Source organism: Ictidomys tridecemlineatus, chromosome 9 (assembly GCF_052094955.1).
Source record: "Ictidomys tridecemlineatus isolate mIctTri1 chromosome 9, mIctTri1.hap1, whole genome shotgun sequence".
Taxonomy (NCBI): domain Eukaryota; kingdom Metazoa; phylum Chordata; class Mammalia; order Rodentia; family Sciuridae; genus Ictidomys; species Ictidomys tridecemlineatus.
Window position 1 is genome coordinate 122083383 of NC_135485.1, and position 21613 is coordinate 122104995.

The 21613-nt window shown below is 43.2% G+C and overlaps 1 protein-coding gene and 1 non-coding gene across 16 annotated transcripts in view; one reads left to right on the forward strand and one right to left on the reverse strand.

Moving 5' to 3' along the window:
• The window catches only part of Trim2 (tripartite motif containing 2), a 184899-nt gene that overhangs the window by 58563 nt on the left and 104723 nt on the right, over window positions 1-21613 (reverse strand). For 2 of the 15 annotated variants that reach the window (XM_078022013.1, XM_078022012.1), the window contains exon 1: window positions 13392-13687. The exons of 12 other annotated variants lie outside the window; for them this stretch is intronic. In XM_078022013.1, the coding sequence (XP_077878139.1) occupies window positions 13392-13394 (3 nt within the window). In that variant the 5' untranslated portion in view covers window positions 13395-13687. Of the gene's footprint in view, window positions 1-13237; window positions 13257-13391; window positions 13688-21613 lie in introns of those variants that run through there. One more of the 15 variants, XM_078022019.1, reaches the window with a different exon arrangement.
• LOC120892651 (U6 spliceosomal RNA) lies at window positions 2482-2589 on the forward strand. Its single transcript, XR_005737435.2, has one exon. It is a non-coding gene; the product is annotated as a U6 spliceosomal RNA (small nuclear RNA).

The window sequence follows — 21613 nt, forward strand, 5'->3', positions numbered from 1 at the left end:
TAAAGAGAGAGAGAGAGAGAGAGAGAGAGAGAGAGAGAGAGAGAGAGAGAGAAAGAGAAAAGATGACATTGCCCCAAGAGCCAAAAATAAATAGGAATTGGGGGGAAAAATGCTAAATGGAGATTATTAGAATTTTGAATTAAAAATTTTATATATAGTGTTTTCCTAAGAACTAAAGGTTTATAGATTGAAAATTAAAATGTTTCTGCCATGGAGCCAGGTGAAAAAGCTGGAGTTAGCCCCTGTAGTTTGAAAGAAATATCCATGGGTATTCATGTGTGTGCATTTGAAGGACATGGAGAAGTGAGTGAATTCAGAGGAGGTTGCAATATGTCAGAGATCACACCAGAAAAGAAGATATTAGGAGAGAACACCAAGAAGAAAGCATAGAGCCCAAGAGTGCAAAAAGGAGGAGAAGTTATAATACAAAACACCATCCATTTACCACTTCAGGTGTTTACCCCAAAGGGGTAAACCAGGGATGAACTAAAATTCACTTCTCAATTTTTCTAAATATTTGCTAAGTTGTCCCCAGCCCTATATATAATTCCCTAAGGAAATACTCTCCGTCCCTTCCCCTAAAAAGGGATACTTAATATAATTATAGTAGGAAGTGCTATTATTATTCTCACTCTATAGATAAAACAAACCATACATGCATACACACAAGGACACAAAACAGCACAAGCCAGGTACGGTGGCTCACACCTGTAATCCCAGCAGCTGGGGAGGCTGAGACAAAAGGATCACGAGTTCAAAGCCAGCCTCAGCGAAAAGCAAGGTGCTGAGCAACTCAGTGAGACCCTGTCTCTAAATAAAATACACAATAGGGCTGGGGATGGGGCTCGGTGGTGGAGTGCCCTGAGTTCAATCCCTGGTACCCCGCCTCACCAAAAAAACCCCACATACAACAACACAGGCTCAGTCAAGTTCACCTGCATGTGACATGCAAACTGAAGAGAGATGTATGCTTCTAAAACCCATGGCCTCTTCACGCCCTAAACCCCTACCAGCACCACCTTGACCTTGTTTCATGAAGACTGTACAACAGAAGCTTGGTTTATATATGACACTTGAACTTGACCTGTGACCAGCATTTGAAGCTGGTAAATACTGAAAAACCAGCCCCTACCTCAGAACAAAGCCTGTCCAAGGAAGGGGGCATGACTCTTGTCCTTGGAAAGACCCACAGAGCACTCCTAGGCACATACCCACCCTGCTGAATTGTTTATCTACAAATAACAGGAGAGATCTGCTGTACCAGGTGTCCCTGACTCAGTCAGGCTAGGTGAGGACCCATAGCAACCCCCTAGCAGCCACCAATCAGCATGAGACAGGGAAAATACCTGGGAAGCCAGATGACCCTCCCAGTAGTTTATGGTGTTGGGAAAGTATGTAGTTCAGCACGAACACCCCTCTTGGCTTAAACCAATCAGTTCAAATGAATCCCCTTCTTGTAGTAACCAATCACCCCTACCCAACTTGCCAGTGAATGTGCTAATCATGTTTTAGAGTTGTTTGATTTTCCCGCAGTGTGTGATGATTTGGTAAGAGATGCTATGGTGTATGTGAAGTCTCTGCCTTCCCCAGTATAAAACTGCTGCAAACCCTGGGCTCAGGGCCTCTCAGCATCACCAGTTGCTGTGTGTGCGCGTGGAGGACTGAGCTAGCTCGCAATAAACACCTCTTTGCTGCTTACATCGATCATGGTCTCTGGTGGTCTTTTGGGGGTCCCGAATTCGAGCATAACAATACAACATAATTACAAAGTCAACAATTTGACACTCTTTTCCAGATGTAAATGATAGCTTTCCTTACTCCCCAACAAATCACCAAATTTTTGAAAGGTATTTCAACTTTCAGTAAGAAAATTCCATTTGGATATATGTGAATATGGTCACATAGGTGACACACCCATATCCAAACTCCACATTTTGCAGACAGGTTCATCAAAGAGTATGATCAATAAACATATCGCACCTTGGGAAACACCTGCTATCCAAGAGCGTGGGTTCAGGCAGAAGTCGGTGCACAGTTAAGCAGTGTAGCTGTGAATGTCTAATTAGCCAGCACCACCAGCTAGGCTTCTCATAGCCTGCCTCCCTAAAGAACCAGAGTAGAGAATTTTATTCACTGACTAAATGCAATGGAGCTAGAATGTTGGCGCACTGTCTGCTTTTTTTTACCACATCCCTATGACTTCAGAAAGGAAAGAATTTGTCTGTCTTAAAGATAAAGAAACCAAACCTGAGGGCTTAAATGACTTGCCCAAGGTCATCCAGTAAAATCAGTAATCAGAAAGCTCAGATTTCAAGTTTTCTGCCTTATCAGAGAAGTTGATGAAATCTAACAAGTTTAGGGTTGGGAACATAGCTCTGAGGTAGAATGCTCGCCTATCAAGTGCAAGGCCCTGGGTTCCATCCCCAGCACCACAAAGCAAAAAAGTTTCACATTTCACAAGTGTGGAGGGCATGACAATGATAGAGTGCTCACCTCAGCAATATTAAAATTTGAATGACATAGAAAAAAAATTGGCATAGCCCCTGCACAAGGATGGCACAAATATTCATATATTTTAAAAAATGATATTGAGGGATGGGCAGGCATACACCTGGATTCACAGTTACTTAGGAGGCTGGGGTGGGAGGATCCTAAGTTTGAGTCCAGCCTTGGCCATTTAGCAAGACCCTGTCTCAAAATAAAAAATAAATAGGATTGGGTATAGCCTCCTGGTAGAGCATCCCTGGGTTCAATGCCTATTACTAGAGAATGAGGAGGAGAAAGACAGGCCAGGTGGCACATGCCTATAGTCCCACTTACTCAAGAGGCTGAGGCAGGAGGATCGAAATTCAAAGCCAGTCTGAGCAACTTAGAGAGGTTATAAGCAATTTAGTGAGACTCTGTCTCAAAATTTTAAAAAAGGACTAGGGATCTGGCTCGGTGGTTGAACACCCTTGGCTTCAATCCCTGGTACAATGAAGGGAAAAAAAAAAAAAAAGAAAAGAGGGCTGGGGGTTGTGGTTCAGAGGAAGAGCTCTTGCCTAGCATGCGTGAGGCACTGGGTTCAATCCTCAGCACCACATAAAAGTAAAATAAAGGTATTGTGTCTACCTATCACTAAAAAATAAATGTTATAAAAAAGAGGAAGAAGATATTGAGGACTGGGATATAGCTCAGTGGTAAGAGTAACATGTATAAAAGTCCTGGGTCAATTCCCCAGCATGAAAGAAACAGAAAAGAATGGAAGAAAGATGATATTGAACTTATCAGTTAAAATAATTTTCTTGACTCCTATAGTGAAAGAATTAAAACCAAGAATCAATAAATGGGATGGAATCAAACTAAGAAGTTTCTTCTCAGCAAAAGAAATAATCTGTGAGGTGAATAGAGAGCCCACAGAATGGGAGCAAATTTTTACCCCTCACACATCAGATAGAGCACTAATCTCTAGGGTATATAAAGAACTCAAAAAGCTAAACACAGAAAAAAACAAATAACCCAATCAACAAATGGGCCAAGGACCTGAACAGACACTTCTCAGAAGAGGATGTACAATCAATCAACAAATATATGAAAAAATGCTCATCATCTCTAGCAATCAGAGAAATGCAAATCAAAACTACTCTGAGATGTCATCTCACTCCAGTCAGAATGGCAGCTATTATGAAGACAAACAACAATAAATGCTGGCGAGGATGTGGGAGGAAAGGCACACTCATACACTGCTGGTGGGACTGCAAATTGGTGCAGCCAATATGGAAAGCAGTATGGAGATTCCTTGGAAATCTGGGAATTTCAAGTTTTCTGCCATTTGACCCAGCTATTCCTCTCCTCGGACTATACCCAAAGGACTTAAAAACAGCATACTACAGAGACACAGCCACATCAATGTTTATAGCAGCACAATTCACAATAGCTAAACTGTGGAGTCAACCTAGATGTCCTTCAGTGGATGAATGGATAAAAAAAAATGTGGAATATATACACCATGGAATTTTACTCAGCATTAAAAAAGAACAAAACCATGACATTTGCTTGCAGGTAAATGGATGGCGTTGGAAAAGATAATGCTAAGTGAAGTTAGCCAATCCCAAAAGACCAAATGCCAAATGTTTTCTCTGATATAAGGAGGCTGACTCATGGTGGGGTAGGGAGGAAGAGCATGGGAGGATTAGATGAATTCTGGATAGGGAAGAGGGGTGGGAGGGAAAGGGAGGGGGCAGGGGATTAGCAAGGATGGTGGAATGTGATGGACATCATTATCCAAAGTACATGTATGAAGACTTTATATACATACTTTATATACAAACAGATATGAAAAATTGTAGTATATATGTGTATTAAGAATTGTAATGATAAAAAACCAAAGTACATGTATAAAGGCATGAATTCCTTTTAAAATGTTCTGTTTGTTCACAATTGTAGCATGTTTTTGACCTGGCATCTAAAACCTGTTGTACTGCAGCTGCCAAGACTTGCCCTTGTTCATTAATGTCTCTACATAATTTATGTGTTTAAGTCTTTGTTTCCATGTTCTAATGGCCTCCTTGCACCAATGATTTGCTTGCTCATAAGCCAGTTGTTTTATTAATGACATTGCTTGTTCTGAATCCCAAAAAACTCTGGTAGCTATTTGAATAAGCCTATCTACAAATTCAGCGTAAGGTTCATTAGGTCCTTGTATTACCTTAGATAACTGACCTTGTAAATCTCCATGTCCTTGTAAAGTCTTCCAAGCCCTAACTGTATCTGCAGCAATTTGTGAGTATATAGCAGGATCATATCTAATCTGTTGCTGCTGATCCTCAAAAGGTCCCTTTCCTAACAACATATCTAGATTTCTCTGAGGATAACTGGCTGCTGCATTTTGCCTAGTCGTCTCCAGGCAAAATTCCTCATTGGCAACCTTCAATAACAGGTATTGTCCTCCATTTAGCACAGCTTTACACATACTAGCCCAATCTGCTGGCGTCATGTTCAAGTTGGTAATGGATTCGACCAAGCTTACAGTGAAGGGTGCTTGAGGACCATAGGTTGTTACAGCCTCTTTTAGCTGCTTCACTGTTTTGAAATCTAAAACATGGTGATTTCGCTGCCCTCCTGCCGCCTCAAATACAGGGCATGCTAATCTTTGAGGTCCTGTCTCAGGATCCCATCTATCAACTATGGGGGTTGAGGGCCACTCAGCATATGTTGTCTCCATAGGTGGAGCTGTTGGTTGGACACTTACGCCCTCTGGTGATAGAAAGGTGTTAGTAGCAACCTCCCACTGTAACTTCTCTCCGGATAGCCCCTCCTTCTCTAAACTTTTTTCCCCTGTCTAACACGAGAGACTTCCTCTTTTACTTGATTTAAAATGTCTTCTCCTAGACTAAGCAAACAAGATTATACCAATGTCCATAATGGTAATGTACCAACTGGCAGAGTTCCTGGGCTTTCCTTTTGTATCTTTTTAAAATCTTCACCATGATGGTTCCATTGTGATATATTTAACAACCCCTCTTTAATGAACCATGGGCTACACCTTTGTATCTATCGTATTAACGTATGCCTTAACTATTCTTGATTTTACTGAGATGCCTCCTTCCTCTAGCACTTTACTTAACGCCCTTTCGGTTTGGTTCTTATTAATTTTTAATTCCACATTTCCGTGACGAAGATATCCCTCACTAAGATAATGCAAAACAAAACCAAGAAAAAATGAAACAAAAATGCAACAAAAATTCATTAGATCAGCCTTTCTATCCTCCTGAAATATCCATCTGTCCTTTCTCCCTATCTGTTCCTCAGAGGCAAATAGTTTTCCCTCAGTTGTGAGCGGGTTTTTCTTCGGTCCCACCCATCTCCAGGGACTGGCAACTTAAAACAAATGTGAAACAAAATGAAAGAAGAATCTTTAAATGGTTACCCATCCTCTCGCACTGCCCTCAGGAGCAAGCAGTTTATCTTATCACTTACCCCCAGGCGTTCCCCGTACGGGCCACCAAATGCCTCAGTCTGGCTGGGCACAAAATAACGGAGCCGCCACAAGGCACTTGTAGGTTCAAAACAGAAACTCCCGCGAATGCCACCCACGGGGCCCTTCCAGGAACCACCAACCGGAAATCCCTCCTCGGAACTTCCCCAACCAACTCGAACTCCCCAGGAATCCCAGCAATAACTCCAAAGTAGCTGGCAGGGGTCTATATACAACTGAATACGCAGATTAACTTAACCATTATCATCTCAATGGCTCGCTGGGGTCACCTCTCAACCACTCCCTCTGGCAAAATGCTAGGCGTCATTCCCACTTGACTGTGGCCCTCAACATACGAAATATACAAAGATGAAAAATTGTGCTCTATATGTGTAATAAGAATTGTAATGCATTCTACTGCTGTCGTGTATTTTAAAAAAATAAAATCTATAAAAGATTTTAAAAATAATAATTTTCTTTACGATAGCTTTTGAAAGTTTTTCATATTATCCTTTGAAATAATCAGAGCCACCATGGGTATGGAAAAAAGCAAATACATCAAATTGATATTTATTCTTTTTCTGAACCTTAGAATTTTAGACTCAGGGCAAAGATAAACATTTGTTGTAATCAAATGACATATGTTGACTAAATGGAATTGTTTAAGCCAACATTTTTATGCTTTAAAGTTGAAATTTTTTTTTCGCTTTCTAATTTAATAATAAGTAGCGTCGTGGATGACGAAAGTCTTTGTTAGTATGGCTCATTTACCAAGCAACTGAATTACGTTTACTCATTAACACTAATTTAAAATCATGACAATATCACAAATCTGTCACAAGTGACCTGTTGAAGGCATCTGGATTTTTACAACTCCCAGGATCAACACGAAATTTCCAATCCCCAAAGATCCCCAAAACATTGCCAAGATAACACTCCTTCCCTGAACATAATGGCAGTACTCACAATAGGGACATGTTTGACTGCTCCTAAAGGGACACTGTGTTCAGAGTAACTCTGCCAGTGAGCACTGTGGGAGCCTGCCATCCCTCCGAACATTCCATGAGGGATATGCAAAGATACAAAAGAGCCTTTCATCAGAGTGTCTGGGCACTACCAGTTTCTGGTCCCCTTTTCCTCTCTGGAGGTGTCTAGAGAACTTCTCCAGCCTCCTCACCAGCAGAAATCAGTGCAAGATAATAAAGGTGACCAGAAGACAGACAGACCTACTCTTCGGCTGGAGATTAGCAAAACTAATTTCTAGAGGGATGCCCGTGACAACGTGCCTGGAACCTTGTACCTGATGGAGCACCCCTGCTATTGGACGCTGGAACATCCATCGCCATGACAAAAGGTCAACAGAAAGGACAGGGTAGAGAAGCGAAGGTAGGGAAGCCATTTTTAAATGACGTAGTCAACATTAGATGGGTAACGACATTAACCAGTTCTCAGAGCCTCCAAGTGGCAGACTGGCTGGGAGGTGGGAGCAGCAGCAGTGAGCTTATGAAGGTGTTCACTCCCCGCTCCAGGCTCTGTTCAGTGTCACCTGCTCGATGTGACCATCCGATCCTGTGCAGAAGGGCAGCTCATCCCCAGGCCCTTGTACCTTATCCTGACTTTGCTGTTCTCTCCATAGCATGGGTTGCCCTGCTATGGATGCCACCATTGTGCCCCCGCCTCCCAAAATCATATCGAAGCCCTAGTTCCCAACGTGATGGTAGGTGAAGACGGAGCCTTTGGAAATTAGGTCCCCATGACGGGATTAGTGCCTTTTAAGACACAGGAGTTCACACTTTTTCTCCCACATGAGGATACAAGAAGGCCATCTGTCAAAACCCAGAAAAGAGCCCTCACCAGAACCTCACCATGCTGGCACCTGATCTCAGAATTCCCAGCCTCCAGAACTGTAGGAAATAAATTCATGTTGTCTAAGGCATCTAGTCTATGGTGTTTTGTTAGAGCAAGAAATCTAATTAAGACACCTTCTATCTGGGGCTGTGTGGCTCAGTGGTAGAACACTTATCCAGCATGCACAAGCAAGCCCAAAACAACCAACCAAAAAACTCCTCATACTGTATGTAATCTATTTATTTTACATACTGTCTTTCTACCCCCTGCACTGCCATCCCACCCAACCAGTGTTAGGTTGACTGAGGGTAGCAATTTTTGTCTGACTACTCATTCCAGTAGTCTCAACATCTAGAACTATGTAAGCCTAGTACTTAAGAGCCACTTATTATTTTTTAAATGAATTGAACTAACAGAGCATGACATGGAAACGTACTTAAGCACAGTAGGAGAAAAGAACATTTGCGGACTTCTGTGACAAAAAGCATAGCGATTGTGAACGTTGTCATTTGTCATTAGACATCATCTGCTCCCTGTGAAGGACAATCTAAGGCTTAGCAATATAAGCTTTCATCTAGAGAGTAATTTAAAAAAAGATTTTTTTTTTTTAGTTGTAGATGAACACAATACATTTATTTATTTATTTATTTATTTAATGTGGTACTGAGGATCCAGGGTCACTCTACCACGGAGCTACATCCCCAGCTCACTTCCCTCCTTGTTTTGAGACAGGCCTAGCTAAGTTGCTGTGGTTAGCTTTGAACTTGCAATCCTCCTGCCTCAGCCTCCCCGTCGCTGAGATTAGAGGCATTGGCCACGAGCCCTGGTTAGAGGGTAAATAGTAGTGACATATTTTAACACGATCAAAAATGCAAAAAAATAAACAAACAAATATTGAGTACACATATGCACGGTCATAAAAAGTCTGAGAAGATGGCACACGAGTTCCTTGTTGGTGGGGGCTTTGCTGACTAAGTGCAGCCTGTGGTGGGGAAACCACGCAGCAATCCCACAACTAAATCCTTGTGCAGAAAAGCCCTGCCCCAGCATTTCTTTCCTCACCTCATCTCTGATGTTTTTCCTGGCTTACTTTCACAGCTTGGTGGAAATGACCACCAGATGGAAAAGAATTTGATAGGAGATGAAAAAAGAGAAAAATGCCTGTGTCCGCAATTCTAAGATTTGGACCATGTTTCTCACCCGCAAAACAAAACTGTTTGGATCAGAAAGAATCCAGACTCTCCGTTGCTGACACCAGCACGAGGAAGAACAAAGAGAGATAGAAGAGAAAAGCGAGAAGGGAAGGGAGTTGGCCAAACTAACTTGTCAGGTAGAGAACATGGCTGGGGAACAGAAGCCAAGAGCCCTCTGAAAAATGAAATTCTAACATGTGATTTGTGGGTAAGTAGAAGTCTATTTGATTACATGTACTCTATCCACACACACACACACACACACACATTCAGTTGTAGATGAACACGATTGATTGATTGATTTTTATGTAGTGCTGAGAATCAAACCCAGGGCTTCACATCTGCGAGGCAAGCGCTTTACCATTGAGCTACAGCCCCAATCTCCTTTTTTTTGGCAGCTTGGGCATTGAACTCAGGGGCACTTTACCACAGAGCTATGTCCCTAAGTGTTTTTTTCATTTTGAGACAGAGTCTTGCTACATTGCCCAGGCTGGCCTTGAACTTGGGATCCTCCTGCCTCAGCTTCCTGGAGGAGCTGGGATTGCTGGTGTGCACCACAGCACCTGGCGTCAATCCCATTCCTACAGTCTAGTTTTATGACACTTCTCTTTGTTGCCCCTTTGGGTAAATTTATTTATTACTACGCTTACATTTTTGTTCTTGGGCCAATGACAAGGGTGTGGGCAAGCAAAAATCACCATCTCTGGAGATAAAAAAAATCTTTTGGTACATTTATAAAAAGGAAATCTTGAACCATTAAGATTATTTTTAACTCATATATTACCCTCTACCTGCCAGAGCAGGTGACACCTAGCGTGCAAGGCACAGGTGAAAGCATGCTTAGAGAAACAGGTACTTGTAGTTATTTTAGGTGATGAGCCTGCTAGCATTCACCTGTAATTGAATTTGAATTGTTACCGAGGAACAACTAGAAGAAAGAAAAGAGGACAATCTTAAGTGAAATTAAAACAGGGTGACCCACTTCCAGTTAAATCAAATCTCTATCCCAGATGGGCCATTTTGTAAATTAGAAGGCTGGATGCATTCTCTTTCCTGATAGTGTGTGAGTGTGTGTGTGTGTGAGTGTGTGTGTGTGTGAGTGTGTGTGTGTGTGTGTGCTTGTGTGTAAGGGGCGGGGCATCTATAAAGAGCTGTCTACTTTAATTTGTCTCCAGGCAGGATGTACCCAACTTCCCAAGTCACTCCCTTTAATTTCCAGGGTCCCATGTATGATGTGCTGCCTTTTTCTATATCACGGTTGATTTTTGAGCTGAGCTCCAACTTCTCTCCATAATACCTACACCCGTGTCCCCGATGTCTCTCTTCAGTGTAGCGAGGTCATCGTTGGCCATTGCCTTCTTTATAGAAAGCCTCACCTCTGGCTTCAGGTCTTAAGCTTTGATTTGGGTTTTCCAACTTTCAGAGGCTGCTTCTGTGTGATGGAGTGTTAAGTGGTTGGGCTGATTGACCCTTTCGGTACCCTGGGACAATCAAGATGAGTGGGGTCTCTTCTCCCTCCATCAATCATCCTGTCAAGTCTCTCTCCCCTTGCTTTCCTTGTGGGTGACACAAAGAGGCTGAGCATTCTTGGACCGCAAGAAAGGCAGCGGACAGTCAGGGTGCTCAGTGGTGGGGACAGACTCTGGGGATGGGGAGAGGCTGACAAGAAGCGGGCAGAGAAATTTATTTATCATCAGAACTTCAAGAGACACAAGCCTAAGTGGCAGTAAACCCCTTTTGGCCACTGGAGTATAGGAAGTACATTATTTACTTCTGTTGTTGGCTACAATGTTTCCTTCAATTAATAGGTTTTCAAGAAAAGTAATAAAAAGCACTTAGTGGAAAAATGGAGGCTATTGAGACTGAAGGCAGAGAGGGTCACAGAGAAGGGATGTGAGATTAGTAGGAAAAAACAGCAACCCCTGGTTTTTCAATGATGCTATTTGACTACTTAACTCATTCTTTTTCTCACTTTCTAGTCTTAATCTAAAACTCCAAATTTAAGAAGAAATCTAATTGGTTAAATTCAGACAATCTGCACAATAGAAATATTAAAAAAAAAACCACATTTGACAGCAAATTGTACTCTCACACTGAAACACTTGTATAAGCAATAGAGACACAGATGGCAACAGAGAATTGAAAAAAGAAAGAAAGCTGTTACGGTTGTGTGCAAATTGTCATTTGTCACAATGTGGAAGTCATTCGCTCACATTTTTTGAGGGAAAAAAAAAGAAAAACTAAGAAGGGGCTGGGGGGGCGTGTAGCTCGGTGGTACCGCGCTTGCCTAGCACGCACAAGGTCCTGGGTTCCAACCCCCCTGAAAGGAAAAAACCCTAAGATAGTAAATAATTTGGCAGTAAATGCTTTCAAGTTTGAAAATATTTCTCTTCTGTATATCCCAATAATACCTACAAATATTTGCTTAAAGTGTTAGTTTTATCAGAGAGAATGAAAAGGGGTATGAGAGAATCTTAAAAATTAAACTTTGGTAAATTTAAAAAATTGCTACATATTTGGGATTTTTCTTATTTTTTTCTTTTTCTTTTTTTTTTTTCCTTGTGCAGAAACCTGGGAATAAACAGGATTTTTCCTATTTAATGAAGATAAAAATAAAAGAAGGTCAAAAGCTTAGAGAAATTAAAGCCTAAAGTTATCCGGATGAAGACCATTTTCATTTCTTAGCAAAGACAAAGAATGAGTGTTTTGACTTTCACAAATCACAAAGTCTACTAATCTTTTGTTACCCTCTAAATCTTAACAATTAAGTCATCTCAGGATTGGAACATTAACTATGGTGAAAATGTGTGGATTTTATTCCCCCTTTTTAGACAAATGTGTGGGTTAAATATGCTGCATTCACATATTCTGAAAGCACATTCTATCTGAGAATTTTTTACATTCAGCCGAGTTTTAACCTTTGCAATGCAAATCCCTTGGGTCTTTCTAGGAGAAATTGGAAAGAAATGCTTAGTGGTTCAGGAAGGGCTACCAACTGAGATCTTGGCATAAGAAAGCAGCTTTCTCCTACCACAGTGCACATGAAACTTCTCATTGTGTGCTTGCTGGGGAGGGGCCTGCATTATTCAACATCACAGTGGATTAGGAACAGTGCCAATAAAGCATCTGCCCCCCCCCAATTAATGAAAGCCCCCCAAAATTCACCCTAGGCAAAATGAATCCTAATACTATTTGAGAAATCAGTTTAAAGATCTGAGCAAACAAATGGCTCTTTTTACATACTGTAGGTTTTTAAGAAACCTCCGATTGATTCACAAGGAATAAAACTGCTGTAATATGATCCAAGCTGAAGAAAGGAACTGATAATTTTTTAAATACCTCATCCTGAGTCTATATGTTCTTGAAAGCTAGGACATTGAAATGATCTTTTCTTCAGACAAAAATATTTTCTCCTTTGATTCTGAATGCATTGATTAACATTCAATTTTTAGCTTTCAATAGCCTTTCTGCATGCTCTTCTATCTCCTACAAGAAGAACTAATGATAGGGTGGGGCATTCTTGTAGAAAAAGCTCTGACACAAAAATATTACCCACAGTTTAAGGAAGTGAAACCTAAGGGCCAAACCAAAGATTTTTTTTTTCCCTTCTCAGTGTATTGCTACCATTGAGCTCCACCCAGATTTGATTGTACTTCCAAGGCAGGAAAAAAAATTGTCTGAAAGAAAGAAATCGTGTGCTGTGTATTTTTGCTTGCTGGTTCTCAATGGCATTCAGAATTCAGAGGGTCGAGTCGTGCATTTTGAATGACTGGGTTTCCAATGGTAACTGGGAGCCATGGAACTCAACCCCAGGGTTCTCTTAACAGTGGGCAGGGTGGGGGAGGGTGCATCCTACGTTCTCCTCCACCCTGGGGTATAGAGGAAGGAATCCTGCAAATTAAATATTTCATCTCGACAGAAAGATACAGGGATTTTTTTTTTTTTACTTAAAACAAACCAGGACAACATTCAAATAAAGACCAGGAAAAAAAAATAAAGATAAAACCTAGCCAATTCACATAGAACTTGATGGAAAAAAAAAATCTTGCATAACTTTGCCCCCATAACTGGTTAATTTGATGCCTTTGTTTAAGCAAACAGTGGATCTCTAAAGAGTTATGGAGCATGCAGCACCACTAGCAGAAAGGGGTGGGGGTGAGGAAGCCAGATACAAGAGAGAGCAGGAGAAATCAGTTATCAGCCTGGCACAGCACGAAGCAACCCGGGCCTCTGAACCTACCCATTTCTGCAGACAGACTCATCAGGCAAAGAAGAATTAAATCCTCCCGAGTCTGTCGCTGGAGCTCCGCGGCAATCCAAAAGAACAAAGCCCATGTCTGCTACCATCTCAAGTCTGGAAGCACCATGCAAAGAGACTGGTTAAAATTCCCTACCATGCAGTGCAGCCATCATCAGAAGCCCAGCATATCTTCTGCTCTAGGGAGGGATGCGCCAGCTCAGGAACAGGACAGAGGAGGAGGAAGATGGAGGAAACGAGAGGAGGCTCAGCCAAGTCGGCCGGACTGTTGCTGGGTCATTAACAAGTGGGAGACCCCCTTCGGCACTCAGACCAATCAATCTTTATCTGATAGGACATCTCTTCTCTCGGCGCCCGTGGAAGGGACTGCAGCAAGCCCGGCAAGGGATTGTGGGATAGGGATGCAGCAGCGAGCTGCGCCGAGATTCGCGGGCGGCTGCTGCGCCTCTGAGTCAGCAGTCAGCTGCTCGCGCGCCGGCTCGGCCGCCGGGCTCCGTCCCCCGAACGCGGCTGCGGGATGCACGCGGGGAGGAGAGGCGGCCGCGCACGTCGCCCCCGCCACGCGGCCAGGATGGGTACCCGAGCGTGACAGATGTGCTGCCACGCAGGGGGAAGAGATTCGAGGGGGAAAACCAAGTACCGGGAAGTTCAGATTCAGAGGAGAGTTTGGGGTGCGTGTGAGAGCACCCGCTAACCTTGGTTGGTCAAAAAAAAGGGGTGGGGGGAGAAGAAAGAAAGAAGAAGAAAAAGAACCCATTGCCTTAGATGTTTCAATTACTTTTTAAAAAGCAAAAAAAAAAAAAAAAAAAATGGTCCAGTTTCACAAACCTTTACCAACCTCCCCATTGCAAAAAAAAAAAAAAAAAAAGTCCTCTGCTTTTTTTCTCATTCAGAGAAAAGGCTTATGGTGCGTTTATCTGATGGAGGAGACAGCAGACTCTCTTTTCTGATGCTGAAGTTTTCTGCTGAAGGTTAAGAAACTTAACAAACTACATATGCACACAATCTAATTTCTCACCGACTTCTTAAATTTATTTTAAGAATATTAATAGAATGAAAGTGGTCAACAAATAGGTATAGAGAATGATTAGGAGAGCTGAGGATGTGGCTCAGCACTTGCCTGGCATGTAGGCGTGGGTTCAGTCTCCCAAAACAGGAAAAGTGATAGAGCCTCACATTACAAATAATACTTTAGAATTTAAAAAAACCTTACATATGAGAATGGAATTCACAATCACTCTTTTTTTTCAACTCCTTTTTCCAATACAGAACACTGTATCCTTTTCAGTTATCAAAGTGATCACTAATCATTTCTGTTTCAATAAGACTACATATTTGATCTGCATGTTTGATTACATTAATATTTATTACATTGCTTCCATTAATATTTATTATATTCTTTCTGTACTCAAGCATTGCATTGAGCCCTCTCAGGGGCCTTGGCTTCCCAGAGCAGTTACCCTTGGTGGTAGCAGAGGTCCAGGAGATCACAGAGAACTCAGTGAAGTCAACAGACCCCGGAAACGCATGGACACGTGAATTTTGGCACACAGTCTTCCAAAGCACAGGTGACCATCTGCTACAGAGTTTCGTGTGATTAAACAGCTTCTTTGAGATATAAATCACATACTATGTGATTCTCCTGTATAAAATATACAGTTCAGTGGCTTCTAGTGCATTCACAGAAGCGGGCAACTATTACCACTGTTAACTTTAGAACATTTTCATCACCTCAAAATAGAACAACAACAACAATGTTATACCCTCTAGTTGTCAGGCCCAACTTCCCTTCCCACCTCCCATAGGCTTAAATACTCACCAATCTACCTTCTGTCTATATATTTCTACCTTCTATGGGACTCTGCCATACAAGTAAATATAGGTCACATAAATGAAATCATCTGTGTGATCTTATGTGTCTGGCTCTGTCTTTCAAAGTTTGTCCACGTTGTAGCTTCTATTACTATTTCATTCCTTGTCATGGCCATTGTCCCCTGTGTGCATATAGCACACTCCATTTATCCATTCTCATTATTTGATGGACATTTGGGTTTTTCCACTTTTTGGCTATTATGAATAAGGCTGCTGTAAACATTTGTGTGTGAGATTCTGTGTGGACCTATGCCCTGCTTCAGAAGCCTATAGTTTAATGAGGACCAATTCCTGAAACTCCAGGCAGGCTGTCCCACCCCACAGTGTCCTCTTCCTAGAACAAATCCTCACAAAGGTGTCTGGCCTGCTGTGGAGGGGAGTCCTCACCTCTTTTCACTCTGCTACTGAGCCCATCCCAAATCCAAATGCATTACATGCTGGCCTCTCCCCTAGCACATCCTTTCTTCCTTCTCTCCCTCCTTCTCTGTCTCCATGGAACCCAGATTCTTAAGGTTATATATATGGATTGGGTCTCTGTTCGCAGAAGATGGAGAAGTGGGAGAGATCCTGGTCTTGCGGCTGAGCTTAGAGTCAGAGAAGGTGCACTTATTCAATCATTCATTCCAATGAACACTTACTGAACATGGAGTATGTTTTAGGTATTGATTAGGCCTGAGGACACAGAGAAGAATTTAATGAATTCTGAGCCTTTGGCAAGGTCACAGTCCAGTTTGGAAGATGGATTAATAAGCAGGCCATTGTAATGTGCGGTGGCAAGTGCTTGACAGCGAGAGGAACTGTGTGCTCTGGGTACCCACAGGAGGGATATGATTTGCAAGAGCATTTCAGGCACAGAGCACAGCACAAGTAAAGACTTGGAGGTGCAGGCCTGTAATCCCAGAGACTCGGGAGGCTGAGGCAGGGGGATCACAAGTCAAAGCTAGTTTCACCAACTTAGCAAGGCCTTAGGCAACTCAGTGAGACCCTGTCTCTAAATAAAATACAAAAAATGGGCTGGAGATGTGGCTCAGTGGTTAAGCACCCCTGAGTTCAATCCCCAGTACCAAATAATAATAATTATAATAATAACAATAAAAGAGTAGTAGCTAAGTATGACTGGAATCTGGGTAAAGGTATGACAAATGGGGATCATATTTCTTTTCAATCTTTTGCTTGGAATTAGAAACACCTCTTCCTTGGAAATAGCATTACATAGGATAGTGGGGTTCCAAACACCTTCACCGCTATGGTTTAATTACTATATGGGTAAAATGGGGTTTGAGGGCCAGGCTGGAACCTAACAAATACACATAACATTACTGATCATAGAAAAATGCAGCCTTATTTTTAGTTCATGCTATGGCAGTGAGCACCAGTGCTTAGAAGTTGGGGCTTGGGTTGCCACAGGATGTATTAGCAGTCCATGGTATCTTCGCCTTGGCACTCCCTAGTGACGGGTAGAGGTGATAGTGGCCTTTGATCTTTTTCTTTCTGAGTCAGAGTTTGCCTGGATTGAGATTTCCAGCAACCAGATGTGGGGCCTCAAGGGCAGAGAGGTGGGGCTGAGTATGTCAAGACAGTGGTAGAGCATGTGCTTAGCATTCACAAAGACATGAGTTTGATCAGCAACACACACACACACACACACACACACACACACACACACCAGAAAAGAGCCCAAGATCCTGGAGATTAAGGTTGCTGCACACCTTACTGACTCCTTGGAGAGATCTTTCCCCTTGTCACTGTTTCTGTCCAGTTGAAGGGACATTAGCATTAACTGTCATCAGCCAGTTTGACTGTGGTGTGCATTTGAATCTCTGATGTGCATTTGTGACTAATAAGGTTGGGCAGGATCCTGAGAGATAGTGACCCAGAATTTATCAACCCTGTATTATGTGCCAGACTCCATCCAAACACTTTGTATATGGTCTATCAAGGAAATTCCTTCTAGGAAGTAATCTTCAGATGGCATACAGGGCATTTATAATCTGCCTTCCTAATTTTTCTCCTCCTTCTGTCTTACCTAGTCATATTCTAGTTCCAATTCCTCCATGAATCTTCTCAGCAGTGTCCCTCAACCATGGGATGCCCCATGAAGTGGTCAGGTATGCATTTTGAACTGTCATATTGGGTGTGGGTATGCGTGTACTACTGACATTTAGCTGTGGGGACAGGGATGCCAAACATCCCCCAAGGCATGGCAGAGGCCCATCCATTTGTCCCCGCTAATTGTCAACAGCATCCCCTTTGGGAAACACCCACCTCTAAGCTCATGTACCACTTGCTCTACCAGGAACACTCTCATCTTCCTCTGGTTAACTCCTCTGACTCCTTCAGAGCTCAGCAAAATCACAACTCACTTTTGGAAGGATTCTCTGACTTCCCCTGCAGCCTCCAGACGCTCCCACACCCAGTCTGGATGGGGTGCCACTCCTGAGAGCTCTATGGCATTCTTTGCCAAACCCAGTTGGAGGTTTTCATCTTTGATCTCTCACTCCTTAGCTCCTAGTGTAATGCCTGTCACGTGTAGCTGCCCAATAAATAGACACAGAATAATACAAGGGATGGGTGATATAATATGGCATAAAGATCAAAGTTCATCTCACAATTGGAAAATATTTGGACTAGACACCATTAGAAAGCAGCAGTTCTACATATCTGCTTAGTGGTTGAAAATTTAGAAAATGCCTTCATAGTAGATTTTCTCTTTGGTCCTCAAAGAAAACCCAGAAATGGGTAGAACAGGCTTTAATATTAATGGAATTTGAGGTTTAGAAAGACCAAGTCACCAACTTAGTGTGGAGTAGCCATTATGAAGTAAAAGTAAACTAGAGTCCATGTCTTGTGGCTTTCTCTTTTCCTCTTTCGGAGTGCGCTGATGGTCCTTCAGAATGGGCAAGAGCAGAAATGGTCATCAGGCAACTCCAGAGTGGCCCAAAGCCAGCTGATTAAAGAGGTGATGTGTTTCAGAGAGAGATAAGCACAGTCAGCCAGAAGGAGGCAACCTGAAATCGAGAGCTTACAAACTCTGCCCAATGCAGTTGTTCTTTTGCTTTTCTCGTCTTTGCTTTCCAAAAACTCTATGAAAACTATTGCCCAATGTTCTTATGAAAGAGGATGGTAAGGAACCTCTGTTTCCAGCCTTCTGTTCAGGCATGGGCAGAGGGGAAGAGATGTGGTTCTGATGGATTTCACAGGTCCACTCTTGGCAGTCAGTGGGGTTGAGTGGTTTGGGGTAAACCCCAACAGGTTCCTGATAAGGACCCCTATCTTAGACATTGGCATCATTCTTCAGTGGCTATGGGGAGGTCCTAGACCAAGTAAGACTGTCAGAAAATGATCGTAGGTGAAACACGTTGGCCTTCGCTGTTGGTATCATATGAACAGATGTGAACTAACCAGAGAACCAATGGAGCCAGCTCCATCCACGAGGTCACACTATAACTGACCTGGCATTGGGATCACCCCTAAATATGGTACATTTCAAAACCATTATGTGATAGGCAGTGTATTAGGTATGAGTGATACAAATATAAATGACATAAACAAAACCCCTCAAAGTGAGTCCTGGGGACACATTCCCTTCCTCCAACTCACAGTTGATTGGGTCTCAGGATTCAGGACAGCCCTTCTCAGCTAGGTGGTGTTTGAAGTAAAGGGGACACAGATCCTGCACCCGTCTCCCTCGAGAATACTTTTTGTATTTTCCACAGGGTATTGCCTAAAACTGAAGGCACAACCAGGTGGGCTCTGCCCAGCAGAGAACAGAAAATCATCATCTTTTTCCTGACTCCACACCTGTCCTTTTATTAATACTACTGAGTTCATTGTACTTTTCTTGTCACCTTTCTCATATGACATATATGATGCCTATTGAACAGACAACTAATATCTGAGTCCAGTAGGTCTCCAAAAGGAATTGCCATTGGTCTGATATAATTTATTCTTACAGAACTCAGGTTGCTTTCTTTTATAGGTGTTTCTGAACTATCTCATTAATAATCCTTCTCCAGAATTACGCTCGATATCAAATTCCTTAGTCTATAATTTGTGGGTTTCAGCTTTTTATTTGTTTTTCTTTTCTTTTTTGGTCCTAGGGATTGAACTCAAGGGCGCTTAACCACTGAACCATATCCACAGCCCTTCTTTAAAAAAATTCTGAGACATGGTCTCACAGGTCGCTTACAGCCCCACTAAGTTGCTGAGGCTGGCTTCAAACCTGCAATCCTCCTGTCTCAGCCTCCCGAGCCATTGTCATCTTTTTGACTTTGTAAATGAAAATATACTTTCCTATCTTGGTCTTGAGAAAACTCTCCCTTCCCCTAAATCAAGGCCTCTGATTTGACAATCTTAATTATGTCTTCTCCCAAGAACCCGGGAAGTGATTTATGGAAGTCAGGAGACTGATTTATTTACAGCAACAGAGCTTTTTCATATATATATATATTATAATATGGGTATGATCTCATCTTTTATATATATATATACATATATATATATAAAAGTACCACAAACCCACATGGCTTAGGACAATACAGTCTGGAGGCCAGAAGTCCAAACTGAAGGCATTGCCAGGGCCATGCTCCCTCTGAAGCCTTTGGGGAGGATGTTTCTCACCTCTTTCCAGCTTCTGGTAGCCCCAGGCCTTCCCAGGCTTGTAGATGTGTCACTATGATCTCTATCTCCATCCTAACCTGGCCCTCTGGCCCTCTTCTTCCTGTGTGTCTTTGCTTATTCACATTATAGCCTCCTCCCTGTGGCTCTGCTTGCTCGCTTTCTCTCTCTCCTTTTCTCTCTTTGTGGTTCTAGGGATGGATCTAGGGCCTTGCACATGCTAACCTCTCCACCACTGGATCCCTTCCCAACCCCATTTTCTCTTCTTATAAGGATCCCAATCACATTGGATTAGGGCCCACCCTAATATGGGTATGAGCTCATCTTAACTTGATAACATCTGCAAAGACCTCTTTCCAAATGAGGCATCAGGGTTTAGGACTTCAATAAATCTTCTCGGAGGGACACAGTTCAACCCAAAACACCTATTGTGGATAAAAGGTTAAGGAGGTCTGGGCTAGTGCAGGCTCTCACAAGAGTGACCTGGCTCTTCCATAGCTTTGATCTCTTGAAAACAGAAGAAAGATAAATGGAAAATGCTATGTCTGTCTTATCTATGGTGTGACCTGTGGAGCTGGGAGTTGGCTCCATGACCAAGAAGACATAAAAGATTGGTGGAGAAAAGGGTCTGCAACTTCTGTGGGTCAAGGTGACCTGCACTGGCTCTTCTCCTGGCTCTCCTCCTGGGTATATTCCTGAGAGGGTGAAGGGTCAATCAAATGCTCAGCAGTCTGTCTGCTGTTCCATGTTCTTTGTAAGCATGTGAACAAAAGGCTCATTTGCTTTGCTACTGTTTGACTTGGGAAGTTCAAAGTGGACTCTCTGTCCAGAGTATACCTGGCATAAAATCTCCCAGTGCTAGCTCCAGATTCCTGAGTCTACACTGATGCACAGAACAGGAACGTGTTGTTTTTCTAAGGAGTTTCATGCTGACACTTGTCACATGAACAATGAAATTCAAGGTGATGTGCTCCTTCCTCGATTGCTCCGTGGTTTACCTTGTTTAATTACCAGAGGTTTGGTTTGCAGCGCTGGGGATGGAACTCGGGGCCTGATGCATACTAGGCTAGGGCTCTACCACTGACTACACCCCAGTCGAGTTGTGATTTGGAGTTAGGGATTCTACCCAGCAACTCTCCCTGAGTTGTCATCTTACAGGGCACGTTGCTGATAACGCCTTGCTAGGCTCCTGGCTTCCTCTTGCTCACATTCTTTTTTTTATTTTTATTTTTTTACTCTAATTTGTCATGCCTGATAGCAGGATGCATTTCGATCCATAGTACACATTTAGAGCACAATTTTTCTCTTGCTCACATTCTTAAACCAACACGTAGTACACAGAGAACCTTACAAATGGCCCTCTCCTGGCCAGGTAATCCGGCCCCTAGGCCTCTACACAGTGATCTCCAACACCCTGCCACCTCAGCCCTGGCCTCCTGGCCAGCCCTGGCCTCGTGGCCGGCCCTGCCCGGAGCGTCTGCGGCTGTGCGCCCGTCTCCATGGCAACAGGCCCCGCCCCTGGGAGGCCCGCCGCTGGGCTCCAGCTGAAGAGGCCCGGGCGGGTCAGGGCTGAGACAATGACCGCCCCGTGGGGTTAGGCATTCCTTCCCTCCCAGCCCCAACTCTGTTGCTTCCCTGTCTGTCCTCATCATCCCTCACAGGATCTGTCTGTAAGAGAGCGGATTCGAGTAGGGGAGACCTGCGGGGGAGGGGTCTGGGCTGCAGGGACAGCCCTCCCAGTCTGAGCCACTGCGACCAGCCCGGCCGGCCCTCCTGGAAGGAGCGTGCTCTGCACTGCGTGACCTTTCCCAGTCCTGGACCCCGGCTCTCCTGCCTCCAGCTGTAGCTTCAGGTTCCAGGGACGTGCCC